The sequence below is a fragment of the Aptenodytes patagonicus genome, chromosome 3 (assembly GCF_965638725.1).
Source record: "Aptenodytes patagonicus chromosome 3, bAptPat1.pri.cur, whole genome shotgun sequence".
Lineage (NCBI taxonomy): Eukaryota > Metazoa > Chordata > Aves > Sphenisciformes > Spheniscidae > Aptenodytes > Aptenodytes patagonicus.
Window position 1 is genome coordinate 28,513,659 of NC_134951.1, and position 23,017 is coordinate 28,536,675.

Here is a 23,017-nt window from a genome sequence, read left to right on the forward strand (position 1 = left end):
ATGTCAAATTTGAGATGTAACCCAAAAACTGTTGGACGCCTTGGAATTGCAAACCAAAAAATTCTTCTCTTAACAATTCAGTGGTCTTTGGTCTATAGCAAGGTCTATGCAGGGGAATTTGGGTTTGCTGTGTTCGTCCAGATACACACCCTCTCTGCATGCTGATTGGGGTGAACTTCCCTTATCTGGGCATCATTTTGATGGGAAGGAAACCTGGGCATATAGACTTGGCGGGGAGAAGTGCTGCAAATGTTCTGGTCAGACTTCCCCCATCTGAACTGTGGTGAAACCAGGATGATGGGGTGCGCCATGAAGCACACCTGCTTCACAGTTGAGGCTTATTGCATACTTACCAAGTTTTCTGAAAAGCACTAGGTATAATTGGCTATGGATGGAAGAGGTGCAAATGAAAGCACTGTTGACTTATCTGGCTTGTATTTATCAAGCAATTACAAGTAGAGAACTATAATTTCCATTTTAAAGAAATGTAGAAAGAAATATTCTGTCTTAAAGAATAAATATTTTAGGTTATTGATTTTGTCTGTTTATGGCTGTTCTTCACGTTTTCCCTTGTCACAATGCAATTTGGCTAACTTCAAGAGAGTCTAAAACAGTCTTTCCACATGATGTTACACTTCTAGGAAAACTCCAAAGACCTGGTAATTGTACCCCATCACCTACACAGCAGAATGCCAGCAGTGCAGTATATTCTCCTTGTGGAGGAAAAAAAGAAAAAAGAAAAAAAAAAAGTGCATTTTCCTTCTCATGCAGAAGGAAAAAGAGGGTGGAGGTTTTTTTTTTTTTTTCATGAAAAGAAAGAAATGCAACTGAGGAAATATGCCAATGATCTGCTACATTGGAGACCCAGCTTTAAGTTCTTGCCTTGAGGGAACTCTTACCTATTGTATTATCAAACATCCATTGGTATAGGGACTGATCATGGCAAATGCATATTCAAGTCGCTCCTTGAAATCATACAGCAGGAACTTGGAAGCCAATTTTTCCCACGCTCAGATAGTAGACCTAACTGCTGGACTGTTGGCTATTATCAAGCACGTCAGGACCTTTCTGGACCTGGAAAGCATTTCTGACAACACTTTGATGAGAATATTTTGGTAAAAATTTTTAGTTTTCCACAAGTACTTCTGGTGTGCACTTACTAGGTGAATTTCTTGCATCCAGATTATGTGTTCATGCCAAAATGCTTCTCAAGGCTGGAGGTAAATACCTAGTGGTAAGAAAGAAAGGAAATAATTTGTGCAGTCATAGGGTGATAAAGGACCAAGTTCGTCTGTAATAATAACCAAGTGTGCCAATGTAGGAGCAGGCTATGAGCTCCCTCTTTCTTTCAAAGGCCTTGCAGCTTTTAGTATTAATTATTTTATAAGAGGAAAAGTAGTCAGGTCTTTTCAGTATCATCTCCCAGGATCTTCAAGGAATAAATTAAAGGAACTCATGGTATGTGAAGTTCTGTTATACAGAGGGATTTTTTTGCATCTGCTGAGGGCTTAGGAAAAGATATTGATGGTAAAAATATGCAAGAGGAATAAAAGAAGAGGAAACTTCTTGGCTTTTGCTCAGCCCAGGGTTTTCACAATACAGTAAGAAGGAAACTGTGTCAGATCCAGGTTACAATATTCTTTTTTTCTCCTACTATTGATGTGGTTCATTGGTGGATGAAAGAATGTTCTGTATTTCCTATATGTTGCCAAACCTTTAATTCTTCTAACAAAATATTGGAGATCCTGTTCGGACCATTTACCAGTATCCTTTCAGCTCTGATACAGCTTTAGCAATCAAATAGCTTGGGGGAAAGAGGAGGGAAGGGTTGTAGTCATCACTGATGTCAATGGCATATATGCATCACACCCCCAAAGTTGCCCTTTGCAAGGAAAAAATTAGTGGTTCAACAACTGGTTATTTCATCTGAACATTTAAATTCTGTCACAAATACATTTTCATTCTCTAAATTGCACTCTACTTTTAAATTGTGGTCCCACTATTGTTTTTCACATATAATAAAATAGTTTGAATGCCTAAATAGGAATGTTCCACTTTTAATATTGTTAGACCATCAGCATAGGAAGTGAAGCTTGAACACTGTTGATAGGACTAATCAACAGTACTGTAGATAGCACTAATGCTTTCAATTAATCATAACATTGTTGCATTATAACTCCAGTAATGAGTTCAGAAACGCTAGGCCTACTTTTTTAATCTCACATTTCCTTCCATGCGGCAATGTAAAAAAAAAAGGCAGTGCTGGAAAAAAAAAAAAAAAGAGTTGTATTTTTAAAAGCTAACAACAGCTTAAACAGCACTTTTTTTCTTTGTAGAGGTAATAGGGATGCCTAAAATCTAGTTCTCTTTGTTTCTTCTCTTTCTTTGGAGGACTCGGGCTGTTCAAATAGAAAAAAAAAAAAAGAAAAAAAAGAGATAAAACAGTGAAAGAAATTAGATGGATCACTTTGAATATTAAAATTTTCCTTCCCCGAAGGTTCAAAAAGGGAGAAGAACACTGCAGCTTTCTCTAGCATGGTTCCTGCATGATGGTTGTATCTCAGGGGAACTGTGGAGTGCATAGACCTTGGTGCTGTGCTCACCTGAGTTCTTTAGTCAATGAAGGCTCCAAAATGCACAGATATTTGGGTACCCAATTTCTACTGAAACTGATAGATGTTTGGTACTTAAATTATCCAGAGTCTTAGTTCTGAACAGGGGCTTGTGGATGTGGCTGTAGTTCCTCTAGAAAGATTCCTCAGTATCTTCTGGGCAGTTGTTTCTTACCCTTGATTGTGTTGACCCTCTCCCACTGCTCTGGTCAAGTGAATATGAAACAGAAACATGTCTTTTTTCTCAACAACTACTTTATTATGTTCATTACCCTACTGGTTTCTTGGGGATTTTGAGAAGCTTAGCAATTTCTCCATTCTGAACCTGTGACTGGTTAAAACTTGTTGTTTTTCCTAACTCACATTCAGACTCATCATCTCTCTACAACAGGCTGCTTTGGCAATCCTGGCCCTAATAAGTACTGGAATGACTCTTCTACTTCATTTTATCACTTCATTTTATGTTTACCAGGAGGATGTAATCTCGACTGAGCTGAACCGGAGACACAGTACTCAAGTGTAGTGCTGAGCTCTCTTTAGCTGAGCCCTCCTCTTCTACAGGACTGTCTGTTGATCTGAGAATTTAGCTGGATAGCAGTGATGAGACAGCAGAGATGAGAAAGACTACTTATCTTTTCATCTTCTGTCTTGGATTAAGATTACATTAATTTCTATATGTCAAAAATAATCATTCTTTTACTTTTTTCCTTTTGAACTACAACTACTCTAAGGCCAACAGGTTTGTCTAGAGCTGGAGGGGAGGGAAGAAATCTGTTTGGAAAGAAACTACTCTTCATTTTTTCTTACTGTACTCTCTGATAGAAGACATGGTGTTCCATAAATGTGCTTCTGTGCAGGATCATTTGTGGATGGTATTAGAATATTAAAAGTAAATTGCCATTAACTTTTCAGTTACCCATATATAGATGTTTGCTGCCAGTAGCTGGACAAGGAAAGAAAAAAAATTGTACTCAGCAAAATTAAACTCGGAAATAATTACTTAAGTATACGCTTATTTCTTTTTTTTAAAGATTCTGCCATTTTCCTCCCAGCTCCATGTAGGTCTTCTGTGACTGGCAGCCCTCATACCCACCTCAGTGGGATCAGTCCGTTCCCACAGAATCCCACATGCATGAAAAAGTGCTTTACAGGAATGTTCTTTTTTTCTCTTATTATCATTTATTTTTTTCAAATAAGTAGCAAAATGAGACTTCAGAAAAAACATAATGTATTAAACAACCAATCCACAAACTCTGTGGGTCTGTAGTCCAGCTTCACATATCAGCAGGCTTCCAGAGTAATTTTTAGTCTTGGCACAGAGTCTGTTTGAAAATTGCTTCAAAGCAAAAATGGGTGATGGCAGTGACAGTGTGCCTCGCAGACTCTGGACAAAGATGAAAAGGGAACTGAGCACCGGAGTTTGGCTTTTGAGGATGTTTTGTGAGTTTCCTGATAAAGCGGAGGGATCAGCAAACTGATTCCCACTTTCTCAAACCTGCTCCAAGTACGGGCGTAGGAAAGCGGGAGGTATATCCAAGCACAAGAAGCTTGTGTTTTGTTTTGGAGATTGCATACCTGCACGTATTTCGCTTTATACATTTCTGATTTCAGGCTAAAATCCAAAAACCTCAAGCACTGGTTTTGTTGCAATGTGGAATCACCATCCTCTTTAAAAAGAAGGCACTTTTAAAAGAAAATGTCTACTGGAGGAAAAGAAAGGGCCCCCTGCGTGCTTGGACCCCTGCCTTGTCCACCTGCTTACAGCTGGTGGTTTTCCTCCGATGGTGCGTGGCAGGCAGCCCCCTGACCCCTCTGTGGCACATGGCACACATTCACCGCATTACATTTACTGCGAAGGAGGGGCGCACTGTTGAAGGAGAAGACAGTTTAAACTGGTAGTTTCTGATCTCTAAAAGTAGAGAGAATTCACCTAGCTTGAATACTCTCTCTCCCTCTCTGCACCCCCCCCCTCTAATTCAGAATCAGAAGTTGGTAAACTGAAGAACCTTACTAGGCCTGTAATTTCTTCTTTTTCCATATTTCCATGGTGAAACAGAAAGTGCCACCTTTGGAAACACAGTATTGCAAAAAGTATATGTTTGCTTGGTTTTTAAAATTTTGAACTCAGTAACACATATCACACCAAAATCTTTTGAATTGCAGGCATTAGAAGAGCCAGCCAAGACTGCTAGTGTGACTGAAGGCCCTGCTTTGGACACCCATTCAGAGGTAGTGCTGTTATACATCTTTCAAATCTCTGTTTGAAAACAAAAAGCAAAGGTTAACTGAGTGATCCATCCTCCTTTTTCAGACGTGCTCCCCTGCCCAGCTCAGACAACAAACAGAAGAGCTGTGTGCTGTCATTGATCAAGTCCTGCAGGACCCGTTGACTATGGTAACCCATCAGTATGTGGGATTGACTTTTTTCTTCCTTTCCTTTTGTCTCTTGTCATTAATAAGTCTGTTCTCTGTTGAAAATAATTTTTCCAGCGCCGATGCGAGTCTTCTCCAAGTTTTCTGCAGATGAGCACGGAGTCAGATGTTGGCAAGGTAGGTGAATAAGCCCACCCACACACCCAGGGCTCTTTCCAGGTAGATATCAAGGCAAGCAAAATCACAATAGAGCCTATGGCAACAGAAAGCTGCAGCTGAGAGATGCAACATCAGTAGAAGTGTCTGGTGGTTTAAAAGACATGGAAGGACAGAACTGTAGCCCTGGAGTCAGCGCAGTCTTTGTTGCAGGATGCTTTCCTGAAGTCAGAATGAGCTATATTATGAAAGAGAAACTATTTATTAAGGCTTCAGAGGCTAGGATCCACAAGGAAGAAATCCTTCATACCTTGCCTTCCATATTGCAGGCCACCTCCCAGATTTCATCCCATCTATGTGCCCTTACTACAGAGGAGCCAATGTTTCTAGCTTCAATGACTGGAAACATCTTTCAGAACATTTTTTTTCATGTTCATTATTGGTTTTCAAATAATAGGATAACTAAATGAATAAATAGACTTGCTCTTAAGTGCTGATTTCCTTTTAACTCTGGGCCCTCACAGGAGGGGGATGTCTGCTACATCCATTTACCCTGGACAACTCGGAAACAGGTAGTGAGAGGCAGGGATAACTTTCTATACTGGTGTTAAACTTCTGGTTTCACTAAGTTATATTGATGTGCCTTCTGGGCTCAGAAGGATGACTAACCAAGGGAAGAGGGTCCTGTACTCAGTTTGCCCCAGGTAAATTTAAGTTGGTTGTGGTAGCTCTAGGAAAGTGAAAATGGCAGAAATCCAACTGGAAACGGGAGCAAAGGGATTTTTGGCAGAGGAACACATCCAAAAGTTAATGCATTTAAAATATCCTGCACAATGTCCAGTCCACCATGCAAAAATAGGGCACAGAACCAGCATTCCTGAGTGGCTATATTCAATATACACTTCTGTTGTGTTTTAACCCAGCAGGCAGCTAAACACCACACAGCCATTTTCTCACTCCCCCTCACCCCCAGTGGGATGGGGGAGAGGATCGGGAAAAAAAAAGTAAAATTCATGGGTTGAGATAAAGACAGTTGAACAGGACAGAAAAGGAAGGGAATAATAATAATAATAATAATAATAATAATAATAATAATAATGATAAAAGAATATACAAAATAAGTGATGCACAATGCAATCGCTCACCACCTGCCGACTGATGCCCAGCCAGTCCCTGAGCAGTGGTCACACCCCCATGACCAACTCCCCCCCAGTTTATATACTGAGCATGATGTCATCTGGTATGGAATATCCCTTTGGCCAGTTTGGGTCAGCTATCCTGGCTGTGCCCCCTCCCAGCTTCTCGCTGGCAGGGCATGAGAAACTGAAAAGTCCTTGACTAGTGTAAGCACTACTTCACAGCAACTAAAACATCAGTGTGTTATCAACATTATTCTCATCCTAAATCCAAAACACGGCACTATTCCAGCTACTAGGAAGAAAATTAACTCTATCCCAGCCAAAACCAGGACCAATTTTCACTTTTGAAATTACTTCTGCCAACCAGCATGCAGTGGTGACAGTGGGCTTCAGGCAACTGAAAGATGGAAACATGATAGTAACCGAAGAAGCAGGCAGAGACTGTTATTGAGAGAATGTTTTTCCAATGCCTGCGCTGAATCTGAAGTGGTTAAAATGCTGCTACTAAGTTGAGCTACAGCATCCAAAACCTACTCCCTTGGGCAACTGAGAATTGAGCCTTGACCAAATGGAAGGCATCTGTCAGCAGTCATGAAACCAAATAAAGGGGGCAAAAAGTGAGTTTAACAGGATACAGCATAGGGAGCAAGCTAAAGGTTGTGAGGACCTCAGAATGAGAGAGCAAAATGCTTAAACTGAGGGTAAAAGAGAGTCATAGACAGGAAGGAAAAAAAAGTGTATGTGGTAACTAAATGCCTTAGAAATAGCATGGATTAGACAGATGAAAGCAAGTTCTTGCAAATGAGAACATGGAAAGGTGCCGTTTCAGGTTATTTTGTGAGCAAATGTAACTTAAATTTCCTGGGGCAATCACACCTATGACTATCTACTAATAAGCATTTTGTTGAGAGTTGTCAGACATAATTTAAATGCCATCCTCAATTGAGTGGGATCAATGTTTTTGAGCAGTAAAAATGAAATAGTATTTTCTACAATAAACATATCAAGCAAAACTTTAATATACCTTATTCTCATGTGTCGCATGAATCTTTCTGGAATACTGAAGTTTTCTTGAATTTGAGCAATTAATAACTTGTCACAATGATGAAAATCTGAGTTGCTCCTCAGAGTAACTCTTTGCTTTTAATATATCTATTTTGTACAAGGTATCAACAGCACTGCAGAGAGCAGCTGGGCGTGAAACCAGATATGTAAGTACTTTTATAATTACTCTACATTTTACATGCAGAAATGTCTAAATTGTCTGCTCTTGCTACAGAGTCTGCACAGGCATGTCGCCTACTCATGACATGAGGTGTTGACTAGTACAGAGAAACACGTATGTTAGAGTACTGGCAATTGAGACTTGAGATGTCTTCCCACTGCTGTAAATCCATCATGGTCAGAATCTCTTCAGTGCGGTGTTTATTGATAATTTTACCTGTGTGAATATGATGTTAAAATTAATTTCTTCACATACTTCTTTGTTGTTGTTTGCTTCAAGCGTGGGGCAAGAGCTCGGTTATTTGGCAAACAGACTGTTACGGGTGCTGAAGGGTGCATTTGTTTTGACTCAGCCTGCACTGTAGACTTGCTTTGGTAGAAGTCCTTTAGTTCTTGCCTATCCATCAGAATTTGGGGTTGACCCAAACTTTTCTTTCCAAGGTATAGAGCTGGCTGAAAATCCACAGTTTATCCTTAGATGAATAGAAGCTGTTTTGTCACATATACACACATTCCAACATATAAAGAAAATCTCTATATTGAGTCATCTGTTCAATTATTGAAACATTAAACCCAATTAACATTTTAATTCTCACTAGCACACACAGTTACTGCAGATTCCATATTTTACTTACAACTCATCTAGTCATGTGGTGAGAAATCTCTGCTTACTATTCATCATTCAGCATTTCTATTGAATCTCAAATCAAAGCAGTGCTGGCAAAGCAATAGAGGCCTTCCAGTTTTATGCCAGCACACTGCTTGACTGATCAATTCAATTTTGCTTCTTGAATGTGGCGGTATGCATATTTTATTGCATACTGTGATTTTTACTTGACAGATTGTGCTGGCTCATACTAATTAGAAAAGATACTGGAAGAGAGCTTTTTAATGAAATAAAAGAGTGTGTTTCAGAGGTAGTCTGTGAGAACAGAGTAGATTTAATACCACTCCAGTGCAGATCTCTCCAGCTCCCAAAACTGTGGCTGACATATACCATAAATTCAGGCATCCAACTTATATGCCTAGGGATACAGTTAGGTTTTCTTTGCTGGCATAGAAAATCACCCTTAGAAACTCTTCTCTCACAGTCTCCCTTGGAACTTTCTGGATAAATGAAACAAACCAATATTTAAAAATACGTTTGGGAATAATGCAGAGGATTATTGGTAGGCTAACCTTTCCTATAAATTGTACAAGCATGTTGATTTTTTTGTGTGTCAGAAAACAGACTGTGGTCTGCAGGCTGTGCTGTGGTGGCTGAACTTGGTGGGTCCAGGCTCTCCTGGACTCTGCCATTGCTGCACTCTGCAGTAGAGTATCCTGAGGGACGAGCCAGGTGTCCCTAACAGCCCCCATACATCACAGTTCTTTCCCCCTCTCTTCCTTGGTAGGACATACAAAGGCTATTTCTGTCCCAGCTAATAAACCGGGAGGTGGCTTGTCCTCTGGCCCTTAGGGCGAGGGCACACTGAGGTGTTTTTCCACAGAGTTGTCTTCTCCTTTCCCTTCCACTTTCCTCCCCTCAAAGTGAGCCCCCCAGCCCAGCACAAGACTGATGGTGGCCTCATCCCTTTGGCTCATTGAGTGCAGCATGCTCCATGCTACCACGCAGATCATGATGGAGAACTGTCTGGAAGAGTGGTAGTTGGTGTGGACCAAAGCATGCAAGAGAGGGTGCTAACCATTAACCGGAAAGGACCTGTTCCTAAGCCTGCGTGCTGACTTTTGTTCACTAGAGGAGATATAGTCCAGGGGCCAACATTTCTTCATAGTAGGTACAAGATGTTTGTTTTTTAAACAAGGTGCCTACTTTGAGCCCATCTAACAGTGTCTCAGGTAGAAATCAGGAACTGAGTATTGTACGGAAACTTGTTATCATAATATCAAATTGTGACTTCCCCCAGGAGGTCTGTGGTGTCTCATGTGAGCTCTCTTAGAGTAATGGTTTTCAGCTATCCTTTTTTAACAAATCTTTTTTTCTTTTAGAAGTAGGCATTTAGTTTATGCAACTGAATTAATTTTACTAGAAAGAATTAAAATGGTAATTTAGCAATATAATTTTCTTAATCTTTTTGTATTCATGATGTCCGATATTGAGGCGCTTGTCAAAATGTTGCTTTCAGGGTATTTTTAGTTAAGAGAAAAGCTTTAATATGTTTATGAGTCAGGGATAGGAAAATCTGTCATCATGCTAAAGTATTATTTATAAACACACACACATATAAATGTATATGTATGCACACATGATAATATTATTAATTACTTCAACAGTTTATATGAAGTAGTAGACTATACAAATATGTTGAAATAGTCTGCCATTTAACAATTAAAATGGCATAGATTTGCCTTGGCCTCAATTACTTTTTGTCTTCTCATGCACTTCAGAACCTTTTAAGGATGTAAATGATTGCGCAAATAGCAAGGGAGTGTACAAAAAGTATGGAAAAATGTCTGACGTCAGTGAAATTATAGCAGTTTGTACCAGCTGACAACTATGTACTACAGTTGTCATTTAATAACTTTTTAAACTGTATGGTCTTTAATGTTATCCCATTCACTATTTTATAATAGTGCATCTCTGTTGGCTTTAGGGATGATACTGCTGATTTGTAATAATAGTATAATAACATAATCATTCTCTAAATAAATTGCTTTTATGGCTATTGAGTGCCCTAATATATATACTTAGTCATTGTGTTTCCATATAATTACTGGCACGAACGAAAGCTTTCTTAACTTTAATTTCAAGTTCTAGCAAATTTATAACTTTGTCATTTAGCCCACTTACAACTATTTTAAAAATAATTTCTCATGATCAATTGGAATAATTACTTTGCATATTATTGACATTTTTGCTCTTCTTGACAGTTCTATTCTAAAAAAAATCTCTTTTAAGTGTTATAGACATGGCAGACAAGTGAAAAAATGAGAGAATATGAAGCAGCTAAAACTGCAGACAGACTTGCAGAAATAAGTAGTGCTTTTCTTTAACTGTGGTCTGCCGTGCTTATATACATTTCAGGTAACCCCTTTGAAATGAGATTTACTCTTAATTTGCACCACTGAATGAGAGAATTTAATTCCAGCCCGCTCGTATCTGTAGATCATTCTGAAGTGCTTTGATGTCTTTAAGCTCACAGTGAGATTGGTCATCACACTTGGTCAATGGTATGAAAGAGAGTCCCTGGTATGTAAGTATCTACTAGTAAAAACTCTAGTTTACTCTGTCAAGGGCAGAAGATAGACTTCTTGTAGATTTAGTGCTAAATCACCGCTGTGCCTGTGTGGGTGGGAAGGTTTCCTCCACCAGTGGCTGTGTTTAGAGATGTGAGTGCTCTTAGTGAGGAGCACAGTCCTCCACCATGACTCGTGGTGATGCTGTTCTCACCACCAATGCAGGACCACCAACAGGTCCAGGGAGCGATTAAACATCTCTATTTAGCACTTGGGAGACCACATCCAGAGTTCTGTGGCCAAATCTCCGCAAGGTCTTTGTCACAGGGGAAAAAAGGAAGAGCGTGTTCTTCCCTCTTCAAATGTGCTGGAATTGCTTTTCTGCTTGAAACGGTGAGAGGAACATATAGTTGATAAAAATCCAACTGTAGTGGTCCTTCTGCAGAGGGTGCAGGCTGTAATGGCACTGACTTGTCTTCTACTACAGCTATAACATCTAACCATTTTATCTAGTACTTTTCTTACCACTGTATTGAAGAATACCCACATTTTAGAGTCTCAAGGCCTCCAAATCATAGCTACATCAAGGAAGGGCATGTTATCTGTACAGAAACACTGTGTTATCCAGTTGAACTGCTACAGAGCTTGAAGGAGTTGATTGGAGGGATCAATGCACCAGAAATTCTGAATCTCACTACTGCGTGGGCAAATAAGCATGTGGCATATGGCTATTTCACATATACACACAAATACTTTGCATTCATCTCTTTTACCCTTGATCTGGAAAATGGGGCTTCTGTTGTTCAATGTATACTCAGAAAAAAAAAAAAGTAATGCTTGAGCAGGATTGTGCTGGTTTTCATAATGTAAAGAAGGATGAGAAGGTTGGACTGAGCTCACAATACAATTGATAGTGTTAATAACATTGGTGCTGCAAATTAACAGACAATGGCAGGCTCAGAAATGTCAGGATTTACGTTTCAAGATTAGATCGAGATGAAAAAGTGAAATTTTGTTGCACTTGGAAAAATGTATCCCTAAAATTTTAACAACAGGCATTCATACTTGATTATGCCTAGAAATTATCTGGAAACGACAATATTTTAACTTCTTTTACCAACTGCATGTGATTGCATCAGTGGTAAAAGCATCTGTACCTAAGCATACTGCTGTCCATGGATTTTTCTTCTGATATTGTATGTAATACTGTATATATTTACCTTTTTTGCAGGCCAACCTTTACAAATCGGTACCTATGGTAACAGAGAGTCAGCTGGTAGGTATTGCACAGCTGTGATATGCTGTTTTTCAAAATTTGCACAAGCACAAAATCTAAAGTAATTATTATTTACTTTCTTAGTCCTTTGAAAGAAGCTGCAGTCAATATCTTCCTACAAAGCTGCATTGCTTTCTTCTGTACTGAATACACATCTGTTTTAAGTAACTGTAAATCCTGACACTACTTGTAAACCCATGGACCAAATGACAAACTAGAGAGTCTTGCTGAATCTTGAGTTGTATGACAACTATAAAGTCTACAGCTGGTTCCTGGACTCTTTTAATATTCCACTTCTACAATTTTGTTTATATGCAACAATGTTCTGGCATCTATTTTCTTCTTGCACACTGGTTTAAATCAAAGCTGGCTTAACTAGTGAAAAGCAAGGGTAAAATCAAATAAAGAAAGGGAGATTATGCATCAAATGTTCCTTTTAGCTCTGATCACAATTTTGTCCTGTTGGAGCCAAACTTTCTGAAGAAAAGTCAGAAGAGAGGTCATGGAACCTGTCCAAGTGCCAGTGACCACTAATGAATGCTTAGGGAAAAATTGAGATGTGGATGGAAATTTTCCCCATTGTATTTCAGCTAATGGAATTTTAGGGACTTCTTAAATCAATTTCTTCTCTTTAGTAATCTTTGACCACTTCTTCTTTCATGATTTCTTCCAGTTACTTTTTGAATCTTGCTATACTTTGGTCTCTACAACATTCTGTAGCAATAGGGTTTACTTTTTAATTATGCATTGTATGAAATAGTACTTTATTTCTTTGTTTTAAACCTACTACTTGACCCCAGTTCTTGTACTGAAAGAGCAAATAATTATTCTTTCTTCACTTTCTAAATAATATTAATGATTTTCTAGGTATTAACCGTAATACCCTATCAGTCACCTCTTTTTCATGCTTAGTCACTCTTTGAGAAGTATGGATACTGTCCCATATCTTTGATGATCCTTGTTGCCCTTTTCTATATCTTTTTCAGGTTTTTGTTTTTGAGATTAGGAGACTAAAACCATAACTGCTCTTGTCTACCTCTGAACACAATGCTTCCTATTTACATGATGATGTGATAAGGTTCTTTACTGTTATTTCTATTCCTTTCTTAACAATTCCTGGTAATTTATTTAGTTCATCTTATTTGTATTGAGCAGTAAGCCAATGTTTGCATAGAACCATCTCCTCTTCTTTGTGCATCATTTTTATATCTTGATTATATCTGCTGGCCCCATAGACTTTTAGTTGTAAGGAAATTTAGCAAGTTTTTTTCCTCAAAGTCTTTCTTGGCCTAATATATGACATTTTTATATTACGGGCTAGATTTTTTTTTCTTTTTTTTTCCTCTAAATTGTATTTGAACACAGCTTTCTGTCTTCGGAGCCTTTTCCTCCTTATTCCTTTTTTCCCTTTTTTGCACTGCTCTTTGAACATCCCAGAATTTACTGATCTCTTAAGCTCTTATAAGCTGATGCACACCTTCTCTGAAATGTTACTGTCTTAAGCGGTATTCTAGTCACTTATAACCATTTCATCCTTTTGGCAGCTCCTTTGATTTTTTTTCTTTTTCTTTTTTTTTTTTTTTTTTTAATAGCTATTCTAATTATTTAACTATATATTTTATTTCACCTGTTTTAAATCGCAATCACTGGAGTGGAATTCTTGCATGTGTTTTTTGTGCAGACAGCAATGCTGTCTCTGAACACATTGTGATCTCTATTCATGAATGATGATTCTTCAGTAGCAACATTTTTACTTACAAATTTTGCAGCATTTATGATTCAGCCAATTACTTCTCCTCTTGCGGAGTCTCTGACTAGCTCTACCAGGGACCGATTATTTATGGTGACCAGAAATGTTGTACCTATACCTCTCAACTATGTGACTTTTATCCAGCGGACACGCAGTGCATTGGGCATACCACTGTGACTCTCATCAACAGATTTTCTACTCTTTTAAAAGATTGCTATGAATGACTCATGATAACAAAGTGCAAAGCCATACCCAGCACACCAACACGACACACAATATTGCCATTATCATTAACAATAACTTTTTTCTTCATATATTATGAAAATAAGGCAAAATTCACATGGGGCCAGTCTTGCATACTTTGGTACGATTGTTCTAGGTCTTTTTGGTTCAGATATTTTAATGCTGCGTCAGTGTTGTGGTTTACCCAGGCAGGCAGCTAAACACCACACAGCCGTTCGCTCACTCCCCCACCCCAGTGGGATGGGGGAGAGAATCAGGAAAAAAAAAAGTAAAATTCATGGGTTGAGATAAAGACAGTTGAACAGGACAGAAAAGGAAGGGAATAATAATAATAATAATAATGATAATGATAAAAGAATATACAAAATAAGTGATGCACAGTGCAATCGCTCACCACCTGCCGACTGATGCCCAGCCAGTCCCTGAGCAGTGGTCACACCCCCATGACCAACTCCCCCCCAGTTTATATACTGAGCATGATGTCACATGGTATGGAATATCCCTTTGGCCGGTTTGGGTCAGCTGTCCTGGCTGTGCCCCCTCCCAGCTTCTCGCTGGCAGGGCATGAGAAACTGAAAAGTCCTTGACTACTGTAAGCACTACTTCACAACAACTAAAACATTGGTGTGTTATCAACATTATTCTCATCCTAAATCCAAACCACAGCACTGTGCCAGCTACTAGGAAGAAAATTAACTCTATCCCAGCCAAAACCAGGACAATCAGTCACCCATGGTTTCTGAGTGTGCAATGGAAGGATTTATAAAAATATATTTATATAAAAAATAGTAGAAAAGGAGTCATATATATTTAGACCAAATACAGAATGGCATTTCTGTATTTTATGAGCACATTTAAATGATAGTAACAGAAAGAACACAGTGCAGTTTCTTGCATGAAAAGGATTGTGGATAGGAGTTGTAGGGACTTGTGGCTGGACAGAGGATGAGGTCAAACATTTGAAAGGAAGAAAAACATCAGAGAAAACTAGATAACAATCCTCATGGTCTGGTCCAGGAGTTAAAGCTGGAGTGTTTCAGTTAATATCTATACATATTTTTATGGCTTATTTTGCTCTGGGGTATTTCAGATGTGACTTGGCAGCTTGAAGTATTTTTTCTCTAATTAATTCATTTTGAAGCACATATATTACTGAGATTCCGGTATTTGCTACATTTAAAGCTATTGAGCCCAAAGCTCCATGAAATGAATTAAACCCTGGTTGAGAACATGACACCTCAAGAATTATGGCATGTAGTACTAAATTCAGCAACTTTTAAGATCCACTTCAGGTCAGAATGACATCAAGCTTAGCATAGTTGTCAGGTCCAGCATAAAATCAGGGGTCATGGGTGCATCTATCCACCTAAAATGATTTGATGGCCTTTGAGCACTGATGAATGACTTCTGGAGGGCAGTGTTTGCCATGGGTCTACATCTATACTTTGTCAAGCACCAAAATGCAGGCACTGCTGAAGTGAAATGTGTCAGTTATACTGAAGAGTGGTCCACACAGAGCCATCACACAGCAAAGTAGGAAATGAAAGAGATTCCTGATATACCAAAAGAAAATGGGGGTGAAGTGAACTGAAATGTGCTAAAAGAGCTTCCTAAAGAAAGGGAAGGAAGCAGAGAGGGAAGCAGAGAGCAGCGTCAGTGCTAAGGGCTTGCCCTTAGCCCCCTCTTTGCCACCAGTCTGGGCAGCGAGCAGCGCCTGGGCAAACCTGTTCCCTTTTCTGGTCCTCTTTCCCCAGAACAACAGCAGCGGTGAGTCCCTCCTTCACACTACTCTTACTGTGGGTCTGTCCCTTTTCTCCAGCTGTTGAGAAAAAGACTCATCCTTGTACTGATTTTAGCTTTGGTTTAGTTTAGCAGAAAGTCAGTGGAAAGCATGATGCAGTATAGTATCAGACATCTTGTTGAAAATTCAGCTGCTTCTTGAAATGCAAATATTTCAGTGTGAACAAAAATAAAGACAACCTGAATTTCAAACAGATGACTGTCCTTGTTCTCTGTGCTCTGGTGCAAGACCTGCTGCTGCTTCAGCATGGAGGTGAAGAAAATTGTCCTTCCTTCCTAGGCTTTTCAAAGTGATGTGGATAATTTACTACTTAGCCAGAGGAAGAGAAAATCCTTTTAACCACAGTTATATGCCTTCACACCTTCAAATGTACTAAGGGAGAACTTCATTGTAGACTGATTCACTGCCTCGAATGTTTTATTGCATTTTTGCAAGTGTAAGGCCTCTACAAGGGAAAATAAAAATAAATGAATCTGTTCAATAACGTATTTCTATTTGTGAAGACTAACTTGTGGCAGAAAAGAAATAGAAGGGGAATATTTTAAGGTGATTCACAGTTCAACTAGGCAAAGTGTCTATGTTTGTATTGTTAGGGCAAGAAACATCTTTTTGTTGACAGTAGAAACTGCAATGCTCCTTCATGACAAGGGAGCCAGTTCCACACTATCTGAAAGCAGGTGCTTTGAACAGTTTAGAGCCTCCTCAGGTGACTCTGGCTTCTCAGTGCTGACAGAAGATGACTCCATTGTCTGGAGTGTGCTGCATTGCATATTTGCCCTGTCTGCTTCAGGGTGCCTTTCCCCAAAACTAATGAGTTTGTGGGCAGGACTGGGAATGGTTCCTCTCCATGAGGGAATTCTTTGGTTATCCCATTTGAAGCAGAAGGCTTCAAAGACTGCAAGACACTATTTGTACAGTAAAGTTGGATATAAAGGCTTTGCAGGCAAACAGATGGACTCGGTGCTTGCTATTTGTCAAGTGAGGTCTGATGGACTCGGAGCAGAAAGGAAAGAAAGAGGGTAGCTAACTCTTTTATCCCAATCCTAGCTCTCCTGTTTTGTTATATATTTTCTCTGATCGTGTCATATTTTTGTTAATCATTTGTCTGGTTGTCACAGATGCAGGCTGCTTCAAAACAAACTGCATCGAAACATATTAAAAAGCCAATTCCTTGTTAAACATTAAGAGGCAACTTTCTTGTTTACAGGAAAGCTGTTCAGGTATCCAGAATGACTTAATGTCTGTGTAGTGACACAAAGCACTGCAAGGAGGGAGTGCAGTCATTGCTAGCTATCAAAGAAGGCTCTGGCCCTACATACTTTGGGGATCTCTGAATACTCTGGATAAGGGGAAGTGACAGTGACTCGGATAGGAGAAACATGGGACTCAGAAGATTTTAGGCCTCTGCTGAGAGGAACGGGGTTGCAACTGGGACCTTACTCACCAGTTTCAGCAAGATCTCAGGGAGAACCAGTGTCATAATAACAGAGGAAAAAATGAAAAGGGAACATGCCCATACACTTGTCTATGAGAAGTTCAGTCTTCTGACTTTTGGGGCAGCTCCTTTTCATACAGCCAAAATACCTTCTGTCCCTGAAGAAGGGTGGCCATGTCCATACTGCCTATCAAGAGACGCCCTGGCCCACCGTATCCTATTTCTGACTGTGTCCTTGCTGACCTGGGCCAAAACCATGCCAGGGAGCACCCTGGCACCAAATCAGTACAACTGATTATGGGTCAGCTCTGGAGCTTGTGTCTTGGCCCTGTGTAATTTGCTGATAGAGCTGTAGCCATATGACGGCAGCCCATTGCAACCATAACAGCCTTTACCATTTTTCAGTGCTGTTGTAGGAAGACCAACACTTTCCTTGGCAAAAGTAAGTCTTAGCTTGTTTCTCAGCAGTGTCAGTTGTGCCACCTGCTATCAAAGAAAGAGTTCAAGTTTTTAGTTTTGGATGAAAGATTTTATATAGCTTGTCAGGGAGCTAATAAAGTATTTCAAATTCTGGTTGCTGGCTGATATCTGCCATTTTGTTAGCAGAGTCAGACATAAACATATGATTCAGTCAGCACTTGAGTGTGTGATGTTGTTTAGAAAATACTTGCTTAAAAGCATTTCTCGTGGGGGACTTCAACTTCCCGGACGTCTGCTGGAAATACAACACGGCAGAGAGGAAGCAGTCTAGGAGGTTCCTGGAGTGTGTGGAAGACAACTTCCTGACACAGCTGGTAAGTGAGCCTACCAGGGGAGGTGCCTCGCTCGACCTGCTGTTTACAAACAGAGAAGGACTGGTGGGAGATGTGGTGGTCGGAGGCCATCTTGGGCTTAGCGACCATGAAATGATAGAATTCTTGATTCTCGGTGAAGTGAGGAGGGGGGCCAGCAAAAACGCAACCATGGACTTCCAGAGGGCGGACTTTGGCCTGTTCAGGACGCTGGTTGAGAGAGTCCCTTGGGAGACAGTCCTGAAGGGCAAAGGGGTCCAGGAAGGCTGGACGGTCTTCAAGAAGGAAGTCTTAAAGGCGCAGGAGCAGGCTGTCCCTGTACACCATAAGAGGAACGGGCGGGGAAGACGACCGGCCTGGCTGAACGGGGAGCTCTTGCTGGGACTCAGGAAAAAAAGGAGAGTTTACCGCTTGTGGAAGAAGGGGCAGGCGACTCAAGAAGAGTACAGGGATCTCGTTAGGTCGTGCAGAGAGGAAATGAGAAAGGCAAAAGCCCAGCTAGAACGCAATCTGGCCGCTGTCGTTAAAGACAACAAAAAAAGCTTTTACAAATATATTAATGACAAGAAGAGAGCCAAGGAGAATCTCCATCCCTTATTGGGTGCAGGGGGGAACATTATCACTGAGGATGAGGAAAAGGCTGAGGTACTCAATGCCGTCTTTGCCTCAGTCTTTAACAGGCAGACCAGTTATCCTCAGGGTATTCAGCCCCCTGAGCTGGAAGACAGGGACAGCAAGCAGGATGAACCCCCCGTAATCCAAGAGGAAGCAGTCAATGACCTGCTACGCCACCTGGACGCTCACAAGTCTATGGGGCCGGATGGGATCCACCCGAGAGTGCTGAGGGAGCTGGTGGAGGTGCTCGCCAAGCCGCTCTCCATCATTTATCAGCAGTCCTGGTTAACAAGGGAGGTCCTGGATGACTGGAGGCTTGCCAAGGTGATGCCCATCTACAAGAAGGGCCGGAAGGAGGATCCGGGGAACTACAGGCCTGTCAGCCTGACCTCGGTGCCGGGGAAGATTATGGAGCGGTTCATCTTGAGGGCGCTCACAAGGCATGTGCGGGACAACCAGGGGATCAGGCCCAGCCAGCACGGATTCATGAGAGGCAGGTCCTGCTTGACCAACCTGATCTCCTTCTATGACCAGGTGACCCGCCTAGTGGATGAGGGAAAGGCTGTGGATGTGGTCTACCTGGACTTCAGTAAGGCCTTTGACGCTGTCTCCCACAGCATTCTCCTAGAGAAGCTGGCGGCTCACGGCTTAGAGAGATGTACTCTGCGCTGGGTCAAAAACTGGCTGGACGGCCGGGCCCAGAGAGTTGTGGTGAATGGAGTTACATCCAGTTGGCGTCCGGTCACAAGCGGTGTTCCCCAGGGCTCAGTACTGGGGCCGGTCTTGTTCAAAATCTTTATCGATGATCTGGACGAGGGGATCGAGTGCACCCTCAGTAAGTTTGCAGATGACACCAAGTTGGGTGGGAGTGTTGATCTGCTCGAGGGTAGGAAGGCTCTGCAGAGGGACCTGGACAGGCTGGATCGATGGGCCGAGGCCAACTGTATGAGATTCAACAAGGCCAAGTGCCGGGTCCTGCACTTCGGCCACAACAACCCCATGCAGCGCTACAGGCCTGGGGAAGAGTGGCTGGAAAGCTGCCTGATGGAAAAGGACCTGGGGGTGCTGGTTGACAGCCGGCTGAACATGAGCCGGCAGTGTGCCCAGGCGGCCAAGAAGGCCAATGGCATCCTGGCCTGTATCAGAAATAGTGTGGCCAGCAGGAGTAGGGAAGTGATCGTGCCCCTGTACTCGGCCCTGGTGAGGCCGCACCTCGAATACTGTGTTCAGTTTTGGGCCCCTTACTACAAGAAGGACGTTGAGGTGCTGGAGCGTGTCCAGAGAAGGGCAACGAGGCTGGTGAGGGGTCTGGAGCGCAAGTCTTATGAGGAGCGGCTGAGGGAACTGGGGTTGTTTAGCCTGGAGAAGAGGAGGCTGAGGGGAGACCTCATTGCTCTCTACAACTACCTGGAAGGAGGTTGTAGCGAGGTGGGTGTTGGTCTCTTCTCCCAAGGAACAAGTGATAGGACGAGAGGAAATGGCCTCCAGTTGCACCAGGGGAGGTTTAGATTGGACATGAGGAAAAATGTCTTTACTGAAAGAGTGGTTAAAGATTGGAAGAGGCTGCCCAGGGAAGTGGTTGAGTCCCCATCCCTGGAAGTATTTAAAAGACGTGTAGATGAGGCGCTTAGGGACATGGTTTAGTGGGTGGTGGTGTTGGGTTGACGGTTGGACTCGATGATCTTAGAGGTCTTTTCCAACCTCAATGATTCTATGATTCTATGATTCTATGATTCTACAGTGTGCTTTTGGAAGAGGTTTCCTACATAAGGAGAGTAGCTTATCCTTGATTTCAGGTACCTCAATGGGCTTTTAATTGCATGGTTACATAGTGTGGAGGAGTGCTAGAAGGCCATAGGCACTTTTTCTGCGCAATGATGACTTGATAACAACTGTAGCTTTCTTTTTATTTTTATATTTACCTTTGTGTTGAAAGCCAGGAGCCTTTCACTTTTACAAACTCTTCTTAGAAATCTTGGAGAGGAAAATAATTATTTTATGGCGAATCTTACAAAGAAATAGTAATGAACTATGGACTGTAAGTTCATTAAATAAGCACCGTATCTTTCACTAAGTTGACCTTCTTAATGAAAAAGTTTAATTTTTTAATGCAACTTGGCAGTCTACTCTTTTAAAAAAGTTAATATCACCTCATGGCTTATTTTTTGCTTTCAGTTGAATATGTTTCTTCTTATTTGATGAGGCAGATGAAAGAGCCCCAACTTGTGGAAAGGAGGGAGGGGATAAAACACAAAGCTAAGGGAAGATATTTTGCTGCCTGGGCCTTGCTTTTCCCAGGCGTGTTTTGCTCCTCCCACCTCTGCCGCCTTCCACTCAGCCCCTGGGCACTGCTCTGTCCTTTCCCAGGGCAGAGGCAGAAGCACAAGATGTGGGGACATTTCCTGGCTCCTGCAGCGTCCCCCTCCGATGGGCAGCCCTCTTGCCCTGTCCTTGCTGGATGCCTGCAGATTTAGTTTTAAGGTGATCCATAACTCAGTTTACATGATACATCCAGCAATCTCAGCTGCATCATTTTAAGCTTACTTTCATAGTAAGCTTCTCTTTTTTTCCAGACAGACTGCTTAGGTGTATTGCTCTTGTAAATAGGCAGATGGTGTTATTAAATGTACGTAGTCTAAACCTTAAAAATAAATCTAGTGGTGAATCAAGTTTCTTCTCTGCATTTTTGTGCCCTGCTGAGGATGGGGAGCTGTGGGAGTACCTATTTCTCAGTCCCAGCTGGGCAAGCTGCCCCTCTGGGCTGCAACCACAGAAGGAGCTCAGCAGCAGTCCTGTTGTTATCTGTATCAGTTGTGACAAAGACTGCACATTTTCTGTGGGGTAGCTGTAACAGAGAAGAACGTAATTGAGTTATTGAAAAGTTTAAATTCAATCACAGACACTCCCCCCCCGGACTTCAGTACTTACTAAATTCCAGTGAGAATGTACACTTTTTTCTTCCTTTGCTTACTGAACAAGTTGTCTATTTTAAAATTATCCCCTAGCCTCTGTTTAGAGTTTATGCCACAATCCATCATCTCAGATTTTACTGTGAGAATTCTGAAAATCACAGATGTACTAAATTGACAAGTTAATAGCCAATTTTTTGGTTGGATGGTAGCTAAACGAGAAATTTTTTTCTCGATTATATAATCCGATTCGTCTGAAATGAGGGGTATCACACATCCGTGCTGACTAAATTCTCTAAAATTATACTTTTCCCAGTGAATTCTTAAAGACACTGTCAAAATCCAGCATGCAATCACTGGTATTATTCCCCAGAAAGACTTTCCCCTAATATGTTGCTGTCTGGGTGTAAGTTAACAGAATCACATGTTGCCCTTCCTTTTTTCACAGTTACTGTTTTGAGGAGCCCAGAACAGAATTTGCAGCATGAAAGAAGACGTATGTCTGTGCATAAAGTGTGACTTGATGAACTTATCAAGATGCAGCTGAACAGCTAGCAAAAACATCCAGCAAAACCCATAAACAATAGTTTGACAGCCCAGCATCTATTTTTGTGTCAGTAACAAATAGATGTCAGTGATGAGGTTCTGTGCATAAAAACAGCTCTTGCCATTTTTGTCTGCAATCTGTGTTAAAAGTAGGCCAGGCAGCATGACACCTGAATAATTTTGGTGGTGAAATATCTTATTAATAAAATTTTTTAAAAATCTAGTCACTACAGCCTCATTGGGATTGACTTGTCTAACAAATATTCTGTAAATCATAAAGTATTTTATTTTATTTTTCTTCCATCTCTTTTCTCCTGGGCGTGCTATGGGTCAAGACAAAACCTGGTGTCATTCGTCCCGTGCTGGTGAAAGGAAAGAGTGCACAGCAAAAGGAGGAGCCCTATCAACCCAATCCTTTTAAAAAGTACCTTGAAGAAATCAGTGATCAAGATGTTGAGCAGGTGAGTAACCCTTTGAAGGATTTTGTAGCCTCAGCTAGTTTCTTTAAAGATGATGGAATAATCTTAGATCCTTATTTTGTCCTGGTGTCTTGTTCTTTGCAAAGTTAGATGATTCCCTGAGGGGCACGTGGCTCCTGGAGGAGAGTCTCCAGGCTGGAGATGGGCAGCTGGGCTTTCTACAGGGACATTTTTTGTGGTGATCTAAAAACCCGTATGTTGAGGAGGGGGTCTTTTAATGATGTCCATAGGAAACACTATACAAAAGAAAGTGGAAATCCTGTGCTCGCCTGTCAAGCAGGTGTCTGGATCAGATCTACTAGAAAGTGCTTCCTCCATTTGGGGTCCAGACCCGAATCCTCTCTAAAGAGAAATGAGGACAGCAAGGACTGGGCAAGGTTCGCTCTTCCCTCTCCAAGGGAGACTGCGGAAGAGCCCCAGTGAGTTTCTGTGTCACTCCCCAGTGTGTAGCTCCCCCCGGTCCGTATTTGGGTCACTCCACGGCTTGAGGG

General features: G+C 41.3%; 1 protein-coding gene across 9 annotated transcripts in view; it reads left to right on the forward strand.

The window, feature by feature from the left end:
- Window positions 1–23,017, forward strand: part of MLIP (muscular LMNA interacting protein) — a 126,969-nt gene that overhangs the window by 74,179 nt on the left and 29,773 nt on the right. For 8 of the 9 annotated variants that reach the window (XM_076332947.1, XM_076332951.1, XM_076332953.1 and 5 more), the window contains 6 exons: window positions 4,776–4,841; window positions 4,924–5,007; window positions 5,103–5,162; window positions 7,447–7,491; window positions 11,913–11,957; window positions 22,383–22,508. In XM_076332947.1, the coding sequence (XP_076189062.1) occupies window positions 4,776–4,841; window positions 4,924–5,007; window positions 5,103–5,162; window positions 7,447–7,491; window positions 11,913–11,957; window positions 22,383–22,508 (426 nt within the window). The remainder of the gene's footprint in view (window positions 1–4,775; window positions 4,842–4,923; window positions 5,008–5,102; window positions 5,163–7,446; window positions 7,492–11,912; window positions 11,958–22,382; window positions 22,509–23,017) is intronic. The other variant, XM_076332949.1, reaches the window with a different exon arrangement.